General features: G+C 41.1%; 1 protein-coding gene across 1 annotated transcript; it reads right to left on the bottom strand.

Moving 5' to 3' along the window:
* Positions 1-19: 19 nt before the first annotated feature.
* gxylt2 (glucoside xylosyltransferase 2) lies at positions 20-18,312 on the bottom strand. Its single transcript, XM_034585346.1, has 7 exons — positions 17,852-18,312; positions 9,922-10,120; positions 8,297-8,428; positions 5,286-5,537; positions 4,813-4,936; positions 2,460-2,632; positions 20-1,309 (listed from the first exon to the last, which is right to left on the bottom strand). Exons 1-7 carry the CDS (start codon positions 18,136-18,138, stop codon positions 1,133-1,135), a joined length of 1,344 nt encoding a protein of 447 aa, XP_034441237.1. The 5' UTR covers positions 18,139-18,312; the 3' UTR covers positions 20-1,132.
* Between the last annotated feature and the right edge of the window lie 1,060 nt (positions 18,313-19,372).

The raw sequence follows: 19,372 nt of genomic DNA, 5'->3' as shown, positions 1-19,372 counted from the left end.
TAAAGAGGCAGAGGCAGACTCCGGACATTGCATTGTTTTATTTCAGAAACACACGATGACTGTTCAGCCATTTTCAGTTTCCAGTTTGAATCATTTGATACCTGTAGACAATTCAGCCACATTTAAAGTAATGCTGCTAAAACATATGACCCATGTGTTCACAACACAACATACTTTATTTTACAAACTTAGATACCCACTCAAACACACACGTCTATACCACTCGTTTTCTTATAATAGTAAACATGGCAGACGTGAATATATGGCACATAAACTGCTGTAGTATGTCACTTCTTAAACGCTAGCACTTTTGGTATTGATTCACTCTGACAGTGCGGCGTCTCATGTCGTGTGTGTGTGTACAAACAACCATCCAGTCCTAATATCATTCTTGAAAGTGCATTTCAACATTCTGTGTGTAACATGAAAGTCCATACTTGCTCTGTTGACCTGTATTCAATACTGTCAGTGGCATTTGGCTACTGCAGAACAGAGCAGTAACACACAGCTCCTCTCATTTAGTCAGGCTCATGGTTCAAGTTATTTGCTGGTAAAACATTCACATGATTTTTAAAGGAGTGGTTCAGAATTTACTACTCTCGGTAGTAAAGCTTTCCAAAGCCAAAAGTTGACCTTGTTTTGGTGGATACTATGTTCATGAGGAAAAATAAGGAAGGCAGATACTTTTGTCAAAACACTGGATTGACAAAAATATACTTTCATTTTCGCTTTTACACTTGAGATGAAGACCTGATGCTAATAATAATAATTCTTGAAAAAGAATCCATTGTCTGTTCCGCCACTGTAACTTTCCAACATTCTCATTCACTTCATCACCACTCATATAACTGGGATGTGAACATCATAAGACGGCAGTATGTGAAACCTATTCTACAGCATCACTGACCAGCACTGTATGCTTCTGTGTGCACAATAGGCTTATTCCCCACGCCATCACTAGAGGGTCATATTGCTCATAAGACCATTTTCCCATGAAGTGTCATGTGTTGAATACACTGTAAACGCTGAGACGCCAGTCCTGTTTGGGAGATGCTGGTTTGACACATAATGCACAGCAGGACGGTCCTTGGCATTGTCTGAAAAAAACACAGGAGTCCTCTCTCTCCATCGGTTATTTGTGCGGTCTGATGTGTTTGACCACATTCTCCTCAAACATCTTCCTCATGGTCCTCTCTATCTGCTTAAGGAAAACTTGAGGGATTCTGCCACACAGGGTGTTGACTGTGTCCAGGAACTTGCTCTGGATGGGGTAGAAGAGCGACTGAAACATGTTGTCCTCAAAGGGAAACTGCGAAGACAGAAACATCAAAGCTCTGTGTCAGTTCTGCCCCCAGAGCTACTTCATTTCATGATTTGTTTTAATGGAACATATCACATAGTATATACAAATTACTTCAACAGGGATGGGGTAGGGTGGGTTCTCTATTAATCATAAATTACGACACAGCTCATCTATAAGAGGCTTATCTCCGCAGAGCAGGGGGGGAAATGACTCTACTCAAAGAGCAAACAAATTCTAAATTTAAAAACTGACCCAGATTGTTAAACGCGAGCAAGAGAGAAAATTCTCAATGCTGCTCTTTTCCTGAGCTCATGTCTTTAAAGGAGCAGGTCAACATTAGCACATTTTTGGAAAATGTGCTTCTTGGCTTTGCAGAGTCAGATGAAAATAAATCACAGACAAATTCAAAGCCATTGGTATACATATGTGTCTTACTAAAATAGCAATATATTGTATATTTATGATAATCCATTATATTAATCCTCCAATACACAACCTCAGTACTCTTTAATACCTTATAGGGCCAAAATGTAGCCATCTTTTAATGGCTACCTCCAGCATGATGATGAACCAGGTTGCAAAACAAAGGTCTCTTGGTTTTAATGAATATAAACATGACTTGAATCCAGTAGAACAGCATTGGGATGTGGTAGAACAGGAGCTAGGCAGCTTGAATGGACATCTGACAAATCTGCAGAAGTGATTTGATGTTTTTGCAGTCTTTACAATCATGTTTTTTACATTCTCGCATTTATGTCTTCTTAAATCTTATTCTTCATTTCTGTGATTTCTGTGTGTGCCCACGGCCCTGCAGTTTCATACCCTTTTATGGGCAGTGGACGGACGTTGACCAATGTTAATCAGGAATAAATGGGACTTGCTTTCAATTTACAAAGCGAGCGTGTCTGCATTTTAAGAACACGTCATGTATGTGATGTAGAGTTTTCTTAAGAACAAATTAGAGAAAAAAATCATAAGAAGATATTGGTCAATGAGGCCCAGTGTTAGTTTGGTGTTCCTAATAAAGTGCTCAGTGAGTGCACATATGTACACAACTCCATCCACCTTGCACTGGGTGTGGGGTTTCAACAGAGGGCGCTATGCATCAGTACCACTTTGTGCCAGTGAAAACTGAATATCTTACTGGAATACTTACATCATGTATTGCATCATAGACTACTTTAAAGGCCGGCTGCTTGTCATCGTGGTAGACGCCGCGGTTGCCGTGGAGGATGGACACACCCTCCTCTTCAGCCCCTTTACAGTTACTGCCATACATACAGTGGTCAGGCCTGTAGTTCCACTGGCAGGGGAAGATGAAGAGACACTCTGGAAAAAAAGAACACAACACACAAAAACACACAGTTACAGATCTGTTGAAACCTACATTATAACTCAAGAAAATTCAACTGAGATCGCCAGGACGGCAAAGTGACTACAGTGGCTTATAAAGTTTAATTAAAGTGATTCCTCAGTTCACAAAGAAGAATCTGTGTTGAAAGTCTGAACAACAGTAGACCACATATCTGTCCTCACAGTAAACAGGGGTTAGATTCAGAACACTATCTTTATACGTAACATAACCCTTTTCCTCATTTCACAAAGTACCAACATCAACCCGACTACATTTGAATGACTGGAGAATATAGGATTTGTAAAACAAACAACTGTGTTGATTGTGAGGAGAAAACTAAATATGCAGCCGGAAAATAGTAGAATATGTATGCACTGCATAGCCAAGAGCATATGCTGTCCCTCGGTGGATCTATCATTATGGAAACACTGTTCCAGAGGATCACCCCATTCATTCTAATGAGAGTTCCTCTCACAGTGTGAAACACTTTTTCAGGATTCTGCATTCTGCTGTTCAATGAGACTTTCTCTGGCTTCACCTGACTGGTCACACACATGTATAACACAAAAAACTATGTAATATGCTGAGTATAACACCCTAATGGTTCAGTAGATACATTTACATGGACGTCAATATTCTGATATTAACCTGATAAAGACAATATTCTGAATAAGACACTGCCATGTAAATAGACATTTTTGATTATAAGGTCATACTAGAATATGCAATAATAGAACTAAACATGTGGAGTATTTTAGTTGCATTGTGTAGACATGTATATGTCTTAACCACATTATAACATCCTATTGGAGATATGCAACATCGATATATGGCAGCTACCAACTGCTTGAGTAAAAAGTATAGAATAAAAAAGTATAGAGTATCAAAAAATTGCTGGCGTTACGAAGTAGTCACATTTTTGGTGTGAGGGATAAACCATAGTCATGCTATGGGTTTTCAGGTAAATGGATATCATGAAGTTTTGAGATTAGTACAAACATTGCAATGGCGATATTTTCCAAGGTTGCAGGATTGTCAGTCATATGACGTAGTGGACTTAATAACGACATGAGTCATAATCAGACTATGCTCTGTGACATGTAAAGAAAATTCTATTAGCAAACTATACATCATAATCAAAACGTTTGTACAGCCCAGTGCCGCTACAGGAGTCTGTGTCCAACACATTAACAGGGAAATCAATATAAAGAAAACAGAACAGAACGGAATATGGACTGTTAGGAAAAACAGCATCATTCTCTTATTTAATGTCTCTCAGTCTGAATGTTTTCCCTCTAATCTCATTTAGTATTTACACTAAACAAAGATGGCAAAAAAAGGCAGTGAAACCCTACTAATCTGTTTACACTGTGAGGTGCCTATGAGCAAAGTAATCAACTACCAACTGCTCCAGTGCAGCAGCTCATTGACTGACGGTGATTATACTGCACCTGCTCAGAGGGAATGTGTATTTACTGTAAGTGTGAACATAAAATCTGACTGACAGCATAGATGCTCATTTGAGCCCAATATATTTATATATCCTGGGTGTAATGAGCCCAGGATCAAATATGGGACAAATTACCAGACCAAAAGTGTCAAAATCAACTTAATAAATATACATTTGTTTTTCTTACACTTAAAAAACATCACAAATCAAAATGCCAGCACCATTTTATTCCCCCTTTATTCCGAGGAGGCTTTGGTATGTTTCCCCGATTGTTGAAGAAGCCCAAAACGGTTCAGAACATTGTTTATGAACTGATGTGTCTTCCTCTGGAGACAGCATCAAGCTCAAAGCTATACCATGTAAAACAAACACAGTGTTGTCGAGCAAACACCAGCGATGCCAGCGATGCCAATGGCTCTGAGCACTTAATGCCCACATCTGGCTCCTGCAGCTGGAACTTGTTTTGCCACTGAAGCGTGCTGCCGCTTATGGCCACAGTGTTTACTGATCAACATTCATAGTGTAGACTGGTATATTTAGAGTAAAGACGCAATTTATGTGAACACGTTGACTGTGTGACACAAAGATGTGTAGACTGGAATTTAACATACAAAGCTTGATGTGGTAGTTTGACTATAAATAGCCTTGATTATGCTTTTCCATAATGTGTTTCCAGTTTGCTCACAGTATATAACATGAATACACCTGGGTTGTCGTGGAAGATAATGTTGAGCAGGTCCTGGTCTCCCCACGTGATGTGGTTCTTGTACTTCTGGTAGAGTGGATGTAGAAGATCCTCCCACGACAGGCCACTGGGGATCATACTGTTCTGAAAAACCAACAACAACGTTCACTTGAAAAACAGCTCGAGAGCAGCCTTCTCCTTTTTTTCCTTTTTCAAAAACACATCATCAAAGGAGGAGCACATTTATATTCCAGCTTCCATTTGCAATCTGCTGGCAGCAGTAGAAAACTGGAGAGCTGCTAAACTGAGTTCCGAGGGCACAAGTCTGCGGTGGTAGCGTGGTAATCAGAAAGCTTCAATCACAGCCCACTCAGAGCACTCAGCCTGCGTGAGTTCACCTCGAAGAGAAAGAAAACCTTCAGAATGCAAAAGAAACATCACAGCTCACTTCAGCTTCCAACTGATCACAGGAAGGAGAAATACGATTACTTACTTTGAACAGTGTGCCGCGGATCCTGGTGAGATTCATCAGCATGACACCGGAGTTCACCCCCGTGACGCCGTAGAAAGGGTGGCGTGCGAAGCGGCTGTACCAGCCAATCTTGGGGACCTCGTGCTCTGGAGCCATTGCTGCGAGCTGGCTGCTGTTAAAGGACTTCAGGAGACTCCAGATGTCATCCATGGGCCGCAGGAAGAGGACATCTGTGTCCACATAGAGCAACGAGTCCACGTCCTTCAGGATGACCTGTGAGCACAAGCACAGGCATCAGCAGAATATTTATGAAGTCTCCCATCTAAAAGAACTTGGATAGACAAGATTACATGATGTAACACCCAAAAATTAAGTTACATGAATAAAACTGCTGTTGGTACACACTCCCCGTCTGCACACAGCTTGCCAACAGCTTGCTTTCCCAGACAGTGACTCGCATATTAATAACTCATAACTATAAAGTATGCAAAAGCATCAGGAGGTTCACTTCAGCTCAGATCATCTAAATGTTTAAGCGCAGATGAAGTAAGTTAAAAAACACAGCTTCAGTATTTCAGCAGAATTAAGAGTCGACAGCCCAGCTAGCATCTCTGTGAGGCTGGTCCTCAAAGGTTAATCAAATTCATCCTGAGGAGACCATGCATGTCTTTACACTACAAATGGTGGACAGCTATCAAGACCAAACCGATATGTCAACCTCACGGTGACCTTAGAATGAGTCCACCCAAGATTTGTTGAGATATTTCAGTCTGGATCATCAATACAGAGTGTATTATGTTTAACTTCATAGTTAAAGCACATGCTGTCAAACAGTGTACCACTCACAATGCACCATTTAGAATACACAGCACAGACAGAGCTTCAGGCAGCCTCTGTGGCCGAGTTGGTGCAATTGTAACTCGGTCGATAAAGTCTGATGTGCACAGTTCATACAGACAGAACCACTGGGAGCACTGGACTCAGAGATAGTATTTGTGCTCTAGCTGCTCACTAATGCCAAAAGACACCATGTGGCTATGCTGCAGGCGGCTTGACCTTGTATTATGTTGCTGAAAGCAGCTATGAGCTGCTACTACTAATCCCAACAAGTCCAAACAGAGCAGCAGACCAGTGTTTCAACAACCTTAATGTATGTGTGCATGTCCACAGCTGTGTAATAACAGGTAATGAGGACTCTCTGTGTAAAGGAACACAGATTTCTCTGTCAGTAGAAATGGTGCTTGGCAAATGGTGTGGTTACACTAATGGATTGTAAACCACAAAACAGACCGGACGTCCACATAATTAGCATCAAAGTTCCCTCTTAAAGCTCTTAACCTTTACACTAACTGTGGTGAAACGGACCACAGATAGAGCTTGATCTTTATGAATCGATCCCCACGGTTCAGAACACGTGTGTACTGCGGATTAATTGCAAAGTTTACATATTATTGTCACCGTTTTTGTGTCGCTGTCTTAAAAGTAAAAATTAGCATATATTTCAATCCAGATATGCAGTTGAATCAAGCTGTTCTGTGTCCACGTGAACTGCACATGTTAAAATCAGTTAACGACATGGCTACTGGAGGAGCAGAAGAATTGGAGAAGATTCCGGCATCATTTAAATCATATATGGGGACATTTTGGCTTCTTTGTAAAAATATACAGATTATGAAATGAGGGTTATGGACAAAACTGTGGCAGTATGTAGTCACTGTGCCACAAGAAAGCTATGTGACAATGGCGGTACATCTAGCAGGGCCACACATTTGAAGCAACACCACCTTAATTTGTTTGTGGCGTGACACATAGGACCAGTGATTCTCACAGAATTTTTAACCTTGAAAACCTGGAATGTTGCAAAAGTTCCTTGTTATAAAAGAGATGAAGATGAAGACACAAGGCCATTGAGAAATATAATTAGACAAGGAATGTGCAACCCATCACAAACGATCTACAGTTTACACTGATGGATAAATAATAAATCAGCAAAAAAAGAAGTTTGTAATCAGAATATCAGATGTGTTGACTTAACATTTCATTGCAGTAGCAGGTTTAACACGTCCTCGTCTTGTATTATTGATTATCATGTTTCCCACTGTTGCATTACTTCCGAACAGAAGAGTATCTTCCACTTGAAGATATTTACATTTAAAGATATAATATGTAACAAAAACGACTATGCTATGTTTTGTTGAGTTGTGTACTTACATTATCCAAAAGGTTTCCAACAAGGTTCAAACCCTTTGTTCAAGGTAACGGGACATTTAATTTTGGTCGCCTATTAATTGCGTCATATCCGTTTTACCGGTGGCTTTGCCCGTCTCTGATATAACTTCAGGGAGAAACGATGTATTACGAAGAAAAAACACACTGCTAGCCAGTTAGCCACTTAGCCAGTCGGTCACGATTATTTATCGCCGTTTGCTGCGTAACGTGAATAAAACTTTAATACATTAACTCATTCTTAAACATGATTTGAGTCACATTAGATTTTTGTTGGCAATGATGGTAAAAACAACGACTTCCATGATCCCACACTGCTTCACCATATCATATCCAGTCCACTCTTTACAGAATTTAATATAGAGATAAAAAGACTAGGTGTTTCTAATTAAGTGAATGGAGAATGTCCATTGATTGCCTTGCAGCAAGGGAAAAAAAACTATGGATCTATTTGACCTGCAATATGTTCATTAAATGCAAAGTAAGCTAAGTGCTATTTCAATGAACCCATAAAAGAAAAAGAAAATCAATAGCCAGGCACAACCTGCACTTGATGAAATTACTGGATTACGTCCCTGGAGACGGCTTATTTGTTAAGTAAATGCTGCAGAAAAGGTGTGAAATTATCACTCAACACGCCTTAACACGGTACTTAATTAGAACCATACGCCAGTAAAATAAAGGGTAGGAAAATGCTGTTTGAGTAGAAATTAAATAGATTAATGACATTTTTTTTCTGAACCCAAGCTAATCACGTTATGCATGGTGACAGAGGATGTGAGAGGAGATAAAAGCTGCAGCCTTACGGGGAGGAAGAGTCTCTGAGCAGCGCAGGGCTTAAAGAGCTTCTTCCACTCGTCGGCGTTCCCCACGGAGAAGGTGATGGGGTAGATGGTGTACTGGAACCTGGCTGAGATGGAGCGGGGCCACTGGTTCAGCTGGAAGTAAAGCAGCACATCACACTTTATAAAGAGGCAACGTCTAATGAAATTCTTCCAATGTAAACAATCATTATTCTGAAAGCTAATCTCTCTCTCCTTTCACAGAATTATCAACATAAACTAGAGCATAAATCCGGCCATTTAAAAAAATGAAGTCATGTCCTGTGGGGATGTGCGGCTCTGTGTTGAGCCCATGCAGCTGCCAGCTGTTGTTTTATTTAAAAAACAACAGTCTAAACAGGGGGAGACACCCTCTTAGGCTACATCCACACTAAACTACATTTTCCTTTGAAAATTCATCATCTCTGCTACGGATATGTCTGGTGTACAAACTTCTTAGAGTTTGAAAAAGCTGCTGGCTGCATTTTAGTTTGAAACTCCAAAGCTGCGTTTTTGGTCTGGATGGGCAGGAAATGAGACGCAGACGCTCACAACCACTTGCTTATTGGCTCTTTAAGGTCATGACGTAGCTTTTGCTGATTCGTCAGGCTCCTATCACATGAGCCCCTTCCAGAAGACAACAACCAGCATTAGTTAAGTGTTGAAAGCATCGATAATCAATTACAAGCATTGCTGACCCTGTTGTCTCTACTAACAGCTGTTGTGCAGTAAAATTCTACATTTGAAAATGATAAAACTGTCTTTTATTCAAGCAATCTTTGTAGACGGTGTAAGGGCGGAGATTAAAACTGATTCGGAGCCAAATCACTTGTGTGGACAGAGATCATTTTAGTTTGAAAATGCGGTCTGCAGAGTATCACTAATAGATGCTGAATCCCTGCGAAATCAACAGTTCACCCGTTTGGTCCTGAAAAGAGTGAGAGTGCTGCGAGCGCTTGGTGAGGTTACTGCTGACAAGGACGAGAGATCAAAAGAGATTGCGACCAACCTTTTCTAAAACACACATCACGTCTCTTCACACTGCCTCTCTACATTAGCTCCTTGCTGCACGTGCTCTGTGTTATCTGGGCCTTGACTACCACAAGTCCCCCGTCTTCCACGGGGGGGGGGGGGATTTTTCCACACATGGAAATAATTCACGTGCGCTTGACAGTAAGTTCACAGGTTCAGGGTTTGGATTCAAAGCAATTTAAGGTGCCGTTTGAGGTCCATTAATTGGAGTCATTTTAACACACTGTTAGTTACCGTATCAGTGGAACTAATCAAAAACATGCCCGGCACCTCGGTAAAGGTGACTTTGAAGTGCACGGAGAAATTGCGGGGTGTCTTGGTGATATATTACGCCCCAGCCTTGAGCTAAAAACATTATGTGGCTGTACTGGGAAGAGTCGTGGAGGCAAAGTTAAAAGTGCTCTGATCCTGATGTCATGTATTGCAATGAGAGAGGAAGCGTTTTACATGTGCTGCATTAAATCACAAATCAGAGCGTCCTCTAAAGAAGGGTACACTGAAAGTCGGTGCTGCATTTAATCAAGGACTCTCATTGATTTGAAATTAATTCAGGCTTTAGTCTACTGAAGTCTTCTCACCCTTTCTTCAAACTGTGGGGCCAAGGGGTCCTCTGCAAAAATGTGAAACTTGATCTTCTTGAGGCTGAACAGGAGGGCTGATTTGACCATGGTCATGGTCTCATCCAGACGACTCCCACAAGCCACCACAGCCAAGTGCATGAACTCCTCAGCCCGAGTGCGCCTCATCACAGGTCGGGCCACGGCACTCTGTTGTTTACTAGAAGAGACATAAGCAAATAGAGATGTAAAGTGCAGTTAAGCACAAAGGAAAGAAGGAAATGTACAGTAAAGTAATAAACTGTACACTTTTACATTGGTATGTCTTCTTTTCAATTCTTTGTAACAACAAGGGCATAGGGATACAAAATTTGCTCCATTTATCGGACAAATCATGTGCAGGATGTGCAGTTTTCTCCACCCAAAAGTGCTGTCAGTTCTAAATGGGCCAAGGCCATGTGTGGGGGGGTATGGAGGGGGGTCGGATCTGCTGACAATCACTTATTCCACAAACCTTGTTTCCATCACTCATCGCTTGTAAATTGGCTGCGCAGCTTGTGAAGAGCAATTTGTACTTGGCACAACAGATGTACTGGACTTTACTAGAGTCAAAACATACAGAATGAAAGTACTGAAGGATGAATGTAATCTGAAACCTACATGGACAACAAATTCTGATATTTTATGGCAATATAAAACGCATTTACTCGTACTTTTTTATACAATATACCTAAAACTACACAGCAAGTCAGCAAGTTCAATCCTAAGCCGTACTGACACAGTGGTGAAAAAGCCTATAAAACAGCACTTGAACACGATGGGATACTAAAACCCTCCACTGAAACTGCAGAAGGTTATTAACGTCTTGCATGTGTTCGCTTTGAATCTTACAAACTTACAAAAGCCTTTCATTTATCCGCCTCATTGCAGAGATGTGTCATGCTTGTACTTAAGATCACATTCAAACCCAAGACACCATTTGTTCTGGTTGCATGATTCAAGTGGAAAATAATTTGTTGTGCACCACTCGTACTTAAATGACAATAATAATAATGATAAACTCTATTTGTATAGCCCCTTTCATACAAGAAATGCAGGTCAAAGTGCTTAACATACAATACAGATATAAATACAAAGTTAGCATCCTAACAAGGTGACTACTGACGACTGACAATTTCAATAAAGTGTTTCAACAAAGATCAGCTGCTCCCCAACATGCATTTCCGTGGTAGAATTAGGAGTAGGTCTGAGCTATCCGGGCAATAATAACAATTTATCAGTCCCTATTTATATTGATTTTAGATTTTTCTTTTAAATACTTCAAATTATACAGTTGCTTTTTTCCTCCATAACAATTTAAAGTAATTTTATATAGACATTCTATAGAAAAAAAGAATCAGTTTAGTTCACATTTATTGTAGTAAGGTATTACATTTATAGGCCTATTTATTGGTAATTGGATTAGCTTGAGCTAACGTCCCAAATCAGAGATATTACAAGGTTAAGCTTTAAATAGTGATATTATGTGCCTTAACTGGAGAGTTTAATACCAACTACTGTTCACTAGGGTAAATGGTCTGTTTTTATATATCCACTAGCTGGCACATATTAATGAGTGTTAATATGTAGTAAAAGTCGCAAAAGTACGTATGTAATATTCAATGAATGTAGGTAATAATGAAATGTTTTTAATACTGTAAGATAGCTTCTGCCGCATTTACAATATATTCATACCAGTCGTAATAAATGCTAAAACAACAACAATGTAGCACTGATATGATGCCTGCTAAAGTTGGCTAATATTGGTCACCATAAAATGCTGTTCATACCAGAATAAATAAGGCTTTAACAGCAATAGTTCTAGAGTGTATTGATGTGAACAAGGGTGTGTTTTGTTACTTGTGAATTCCACGTTTCATTGGTAAGAGAAGAGATGATTTTCCCACTTAAATGTCTGTGCCTTTTAGTTCAGAATTTGACCAGAATCCTAATGAATCCAGGTTGAGGGCTCTCCATAGACGCATCGTTGAATGAATAAATAGAAACCCTGTATTTATCCAATCAGAACACAGATTGGGTGATATAGCAAAAATATACTTCTATCCAAAGGCATCGAGTATCAGAGCATAGCAGCACACCTGCCACCATGTCACTGTTGTAGAGTAATGGCATGTCACTTCATGAGCATGTCAGCAGTGAAGACATTCATTTTGGACTTTATGAGACAAGGGACACATTCAAGAACATAGCCCATTCCCCACATTCATCCTGCTGTTAGATAGATCAGGTGCAAAGTCAAGGACGTCTCAGAAAGACCTGACAGCCTTCGCACATTGTTCAACACTATACATCTACACTACCACACACACAAAACCAATTCTTCTTCTATTCTACGTCACTGTGCAAGTTCCCACCAGACTTTGTTCTTCCGTGCTCAAAGGCAGAGCGGCCATTAATGTGATGTAAAAACGTGCTCTCTGTGCAGCGATAGTGCTGCTGTTGAGTTAAAATACAGTCAGTGGTGCAGAATATCTCCCACTACGATAACACACATACAATAGCAGAGCCTCGAACTTGGGACAATATTATCTTCTTGTCCTCCACACACGTACACACACTACATGAAGCTGGCTGTAATAACAACATGTTCAACATAAATATTTTCATAGCCTTAGGGAGAGAAGACAAAAAAGAACAGAGAGCCTTTTGTTTCAGCGTGTAGCGTTTACTGGGAGAACAGTGGGAAGGCAAATGGTTTTACGTCTAAAGACCGCGCCATTCCTAAAGAAAATGGATTTCCTCTGAGCCTGGAGGAAGCGAAGAGTCAACCATAAAATGGATGGGAAGAGAGAAAAGTGAAATTTGACAGGTGGGTTGCAGGGCAGTCTCCAAGCGTGACACTTCGTTTTCTGCATGGCTAGGGGACAATGATGAACCGCAGATTAGGATGAATGAGAAGGTGCTGAGAAATCTGTCCGCCATGCTTCAAAGGCCGATGCGCTGTCAAGGTTGTTGAACGCACATTCCTATTTTCCCCTCCACAGAAAATGCAATCCATATCTCCCACACAAATGTAATTATATTGCATTTAGTCATGCAAAATAAATGCCCTGGAAATGATTTCGCCATAAAATTGGATGACAAAACAAAAAAAAAAGAAGGAGAAATTCCTTTGTTGCATGAAGCATGGGCGGCACACATGATGTTCTGTGTCATGGCAGTGCTCCCCACATCTGGAAGCAGTCAGAAAAAGCACAGAAGAGGTACAAAAGGATTGAATCCATTACTGGCTGCAGAGTAAGCAAAAGAGAGGCCCACAAAGCAGCAAGGCCGAGCCTTTCACATGATAGCAGGAAAGAAAAAAGACAAATGTACATGTACATGAGAAAAGAGCAAAAGAGAACATTGGAGGTATCATATAACAGGTAACATATACAAGTCTGTCATTTGGTGGACTTGTATCAAACTTGTACTGGTTTGAAAGAATGGATATCAAAGCTGAGAATTGAATAAGCTGCCGTCGTACCCTTCCTCTTTGGGTAAAGATTCTCTATTTCGTAACAAGCTGACAAACCTTCAGATATTTCTCCAGACTGACCCCAGATCTCACGTGACTGGTCATGAACATTTGATGACGTGGCCACAACCAGATGACTAAGACTGCAGACAATCTGTTTTTCATTTGCGTTACCCTGCTCAGTGATTTGCAATCATCAGGATGTCCAGCTGAATCACCTCAACCAAAAATGCCATATGAGTCCAATTCATAATTCAGCCAAGATGGGCTTTTTGGTTGAAAATTTGTAGGCACGTTTTAAAAGAGAGTTACTTTCATTTGACTGAATTGTGTACCAAACAAATCTGATCTACGGTTCAATATCCAATTTTCTTTGGCTGATTACGCCCCGTGAACAAAATAATTACTGTTGAATTACGAAAATAAACTCTAAGGGCCGATGCTGCATGGTTCTCGGCTTGCACTATGCAAACACGTGCAAACCTGCAAGCCTTTGCAGCTGTGTAGCATGTGGAAACAGCACATGCCTCCCAAATTCAAATCATGCGATCTGCCAACACTGGCCGATCATTGTAAAAGATTGATTCATTGGTCAATTATCAATTACTGAGCAATTACTTCCTCTTCTTTGTCCTTCTAAAACACAGATTATTAGACAACCAACATATTTATACTTACAAGAAGAACAAGGACACAAGCAGAAAAAGTAAAAGTCTGAACCAAAATGGTCACGTTCTGCTTTTCCTGCTTTCTTCTTGTACAGCAGCCTTCCCACGTTGCAGTAAATCTATAAGTCAAAACCACAAGGGAAAGCTTTTGCAGTGGCACAGTTGTTTTCTGTTAGCTACACTCTGCTAGACGGCCCCTAGACGTATGGCTTATAAAATGAGTACTGTCAGTGTGGCAGATGCAAAAATGAAATCGTATATAGTTTTTAATGGACAAAACACACTGGTGTTGTCTCGACACCATCAAAGTGTAAATATACACCACCGTCTCGTTTACTCGGGTCCACAGAAGTCACCAGGACACCAATGATTTTTCAAATTTGCTCAGACTGGAAAATCCCAGCTACTGTAGCATAAGTGATTCATTGTCTCCAGGGCAACTAAGGTGTATGCTATGGTTGTCAAAACATACACTGAATGCTATGTGAAATAAATGTGTTACACTTTAGATCTATCCTTAATAGACTTTGTTTCTTTCCCAAGTAGGATACCCATCACTGAACAAGCAGTGGAGTATCAGATGAACACTGTGTCTCAACACCGTAAAACCGAAGTTGGATATATCCCAAGAAACATGACCAATCGAGTGTGCTAGACCATTTTGCAAGGTCGTCAACGAAACACATCCTCTACAAGGCCTGAGCCTCCCTTTAGTGTTCTCTCATCTTTGCATCCGTGAGTCAGTTCAGGATAAACAAGAATAAGCTCCAAATGTCCAAACACTGACATCAGACTAAACTGTGAACTACAAAGCAACAGCACCACCAGGTCTATGGTCTGTGACTTTTTAAATAGCAATTAATCACCTACTATGTTTCCATTCAATGAATTTCTTTAATCTATACATGTCAGAGATTAGTTGCAAATCATCATCACTATCAATTGTCTTCTCCTTGTTTTGTTCCAAACCCCAAAATATGAAGTTTCCAAAAATATCTTAATAGAGAAACCCAAATACAAAGGCTAATGTTGGGCATTTTGCTAGATAAATGACTTTAAGTGATCATACAAGTTGTAACTGAATTAGTTTCAGTTGATCAGCTCATCAAGCGTTTGCTGGATCACTTACTGTTAACAGGAACTGTTATTTTCGTCCTTCCAGGGAAACATTTTGGCATGGTTGGTCACTTTCTAAGCTTTGAGCTTCAAATCCTGCTTTTCAGCCATGTTGGCTTTTACCCAAAAGCAGACTCTCGGTCTTTCTAGACTCTCCTTCCACATTATCCATGACTCATCCACCACTAACTTAAAAATGAGTTAGCCAAGATAAGACATAGACGTGCCGCTGATGAGGCTCACACGAGCAGCCTCTCTGGCCAGGTTACACAGGCGAGCAAGGAGATTTCATGCAGCGCGCCGAGAGAGTGTTCAGTCATGTACGATGGCATTTTTACAGGTATGCATAATGCCACTGTGAGAGAGAGAGAGACTCTTTTACTGAGAGGAATAACTATATACGAAGTGACAGGGCAGGGGATTTGTTTCAACACAAAGTATCAACAGTCATCTAATCCTGCAGATGCAGACGGTAATTCCAAGTAACAAAGCAGACAGAGGGCTTACGTCTGTATTACTCTGCATCGGATACATGCTGACAGTAATGAAGGGATCACAGTGAAGGAATGTGTATCCTGCACGTACAGACTGCCGGATTGTAAATCACGGTTTTATATCATTTTCCAATGTATTTATCAGCAGTCAATATTACATACATTTGACCAACATTGTCAATTAATATGTTGATATTTTTGATCAACTGATGATTCGTTCAGCACATGAGCCTGGATTTATCTGTTGGCAGATAGAAAAAAATCGGCTGATAAGAGCCTTTCCTGTTTATGTTTGCTGATTTGACAACAATGATAACAATGCAGAAAGGATGCGATTATATTTTATATTTAAAATTTTGTTTACTTTCTTAATTCACGTTCTTTCAGGATTCGTAATTCCAAATCATGGTTTTAAAACATTTAAATTCTATACCTTAGGTTCTATTTATAATCTGCAAAAGCTCACATTTTAGATTCTGAAACCTGAAAAGGTTTTGGCATAGTACTTGATAAATGACAATTAATTAATACTTTAAATTGTTTCAGATGGCTTGTGTTTGATTTGTTATTGATTAGAAGACTAATCATTTGTCTGGTAGCCGGAGCTCTTCCTTCTATTTTTGGACACAGGAAGTAGTGTGAAGTGTCAAGAGGAAATGATATGATTAGGAAAGGGAGGGATGTTTGGCCATTAAGCACGCCGCACAGGAAATCTGTCCGGTGCTCTGATTTGCAGATGTCCATAGTGTGTGTCCACAGATATGAGAGACAAAATTAAAATGCTTTCCCCAAAGTCACAGTTTAGCTCCCTATTTATATCCATCCCCGTGATGAATATTAGTATCACCCAATTTGCCAAGGCTTGTACGTCTCCAACCTGAAAACTACATCCTATTGTTCAGATTCCTCTGGTTTTTATTATAGGAAACTAGAAAAAATTCTCAGATTATCTCGGGCAGAATGTTCTTGGAGGCTCTAGCCACATGCGTGTTTCCACTAATTGCAGCAGTCAGTCTTGAGCGTTTCCCAAAGCGGTTAAGTGTTTTCTTTCTTTTCTTTTCTTTTATAGCTACAGCCACTGGTGACCCCTTCCACTCCATTTCTCTTATCAGCGCTTAGCACACACGGGGGATTGTGGTTTCTGAGAGGACGTAAAGGTCCTTCCTCAATGTAACGCCTTGATGGCCGTTATCTACCCAACAGTGTCCCCATCCTCCCCAGCCGGGCTCTGGAGCAGAATACATATTACCGGCTGCCAGTGGAGAAGGTATCTCCGGCAACCACACTGTGGCTGCTGTGGCATGGCTGGCATTCGACCCAGGAGGAAACGCAGAAGGGATGTGTGAGGCTGAAATTAGAAAAGCGGCGAGACACAACAGAATGCTTCTATCCTTGGACAGAAATAGCACCTGACATTTGAGGAGACTGAGACAAAACGGTGTCTTCATCAGATCATCTGTCACAGAGCAGCTTCACTTTTAAACTAAAAAAGGAGAATCACACCTGACAAGCTTCTCACTCCACCACAGACATGTTTTGGCAGACTTTGACGAGAGAACAGGATGGGTTTCCTGTTTGTGTCACTTCCAATACCTCACAGATGCTACAGTGAAACTATTCAGTGCATATTGGCATCTATATTAAACATCCATTTATGTCTTTCAAGGTGACCTTTGCCCCTTTAGAAGACAAAGTGGGGGTCAGAAAATAGAGGCCTGAAACACCAGGGGTCAAATGATCCAGATTTAGAGGTCAGGTGATGATTTATCATTCTGCTGTGCTGCTGTGAGAATGGTGCCAACATTTCCACCTAATCACATTAGTCATGCTCCCTACTCACATCTCTGCCACGTATTTAAGCAGCCCCCTGATTATAATGATTCACGGGGCAATAAACCAGAGGAAAGCCAGTGGGTATAAAACGCAGCTGAGCAGATGCACGTATGCAGGAGGTGAAGTCTATCTGTTGACAGACGAGGCTTTTGTGAGGCCAGTGCCCAGATGTGTGCAGTTTGGTGGAGGGAGCACGAGACACTGACACTAACACTAACTAGAGGAAAGAAGCAAAGAGGAGTAGTAGATGTGTTGTGTAATTTGGCAGAGGCGTGTAGGAAAAGACCACGACAGACAGAGAGAGAGAAACTAACTCCGCTCACCTCTTCACATGCACGCTGCCGCCTCCGACCAGCGCCTTCGCCTCCTTCCGTCCCCCGGGTGGATCCTCCGAGCGCACGGCGACTCGCGCGGAAGCTTTCCCGGCAAACTTCGCCGAGACATCGCGTCCGGGCCGGGCGGGCGACGGGGAAGTCCTGCGGTCCTCCTCCTTCTCCTGCACAACTTCTTTCAGCAGCGGATCGACCGCGGCGTTGCCCCCCAAAAAGTACAAAAGTAGGAAAACTCCGAAGCACACGGCGATCACAACTACTTTGCAGTGGATCCGCATGGTGAGAGCGACTTGTTGCGGGCCGAGGAGGCAGACGGGGGCCCGCTCATGTCTGCGGGAGAGGGGGAGCAGCCCGGGTTGACATTTTCTTCCCGACCATCGCTCGCATTTTCCCGCAGATGATGATGGAGAGGAGCTGCTCACCGTCCATGGAGGATTACACAGGGGAGGCGTGGCCTCTGCTGCTTCACCGTAATGACGGGACTGTTAACGCACGACTATATTGTTATAACTACAGGGAGATTGTCTGCTTAATTACATTTTTCTTATATTTTTGTACCTACTTAATTTTTGTCTATGGTATACCTATAAAATTACAAGGGCTGCCGTGATGTCTTCATTAAAATGATATCTTATATAATACTTTACTCATCAATTTCTCACAAAGAGTCGTATTTCCTCTGTCCACAAGGTCATCATAAGTATATTACAATCTGCTTTCAGACATGCACTGAACTCTGGAGATTCTCTGGAGATTCTGTAAGTGAGAACACAAATGTCTGAGTGAGAGGCTCCGCACTTTCTATGGAGTTTCTCCTGCCAGCTCCCTAGTAAGAACTCCTGCTGCATTGTTCATGTGGGAAAAGCAACCTCCGCAGAAAGTCCGGAGGGAATTATGCTGACATCCTCCGCAGGTCACGTCTTAAAAGCAAACAAATGGCATAGTGAATAGGAATGTTGGATGCAGCCAGTAGCTGGGTGTCAGCAGATATTATTAAGAGTTCAAAGTAGTGAACAACAACCTCCAACTAGCAAGATACTTACCTGAACTAATTCCCTGAAGATGGTGATAAGTTGTAAATACTTCAATTAATGATTTTGTCTATGGAGGGCTAAATGTGTTCACTGTTAGCAGGTATTCTAGCGTCGCTGCGGTATTTCTCTGTACTGACTTTTGAGAAGGTTATTAAAACAGTGACTTCTTACAGGTGACCATTCTCTCCCCATTCAGCTCACACACCATCTCAGGGACATATTCCTTGTTTTGGAAGGCCCCTGGTCAGGAATTTCTGGCATTTAAAGGGAACAGGAGTTGAAGTACCACCAACTACTTCTAGTGGTGGTGGTAGTGCACAGAAACAAAGTTTGTGTTCCTGTGAAATTATGAATGGAAGAACATAGTTGTAATTAGATGACACTCATCTCAATTTTAAGTTGATCTGATGAAAGCCTTGGGACAAGTTCGTCAAAGTAAAAATGTGAAAAATGTGAAAAATGGCCACTAAATGCAAAA

This window comes from Hippoglossus hippoglossus, chromosome 5 (genome assembly GCF_009819705.1).
Source record: "Hippoglossus hippoglossus isolate fHipHip1 chromosome 5, fHipHip1.pri, whole genome shotgun sequence".
Taxonomy (NCBI): Eukaryota; Metazoa; Chordata; class Actinopteri; order Pleuronectiformes; family Pleuronectidae; genus Hippoglossus; species Hippoglossus hippoglossus.
Note: the sequence above shows the minus strand (reverse complement) of the source record. Positions and strands in the feature narration are given on the sequence as shown.

Excerpts from the sequence above, each read along its gene's own strand:
- gxylt2 (XM_034585346.1), bottom strand. The coding sequence starts at position 18,138 with ATGCGGATCCACTGCAAAGTAGTTGTGATCGCCGTGTGCTTCGGAGTT. Across the intron at positions 5,538-8,296 it reads CTCAGAGACTCTTCCTCCCC|GTCATCCTGAAGGACGTGGA; the intron begins GTAAGGCTGCAG and ends TTGTGCTCACAG. Across the intron at positions 1,310-2,459 it reads TCTATGATGCAATACATGAT|TTTCCCTTTGAGGACAACAT; the intron begins GTAAGTATTCCA and ends CTGTCTTCGCAG.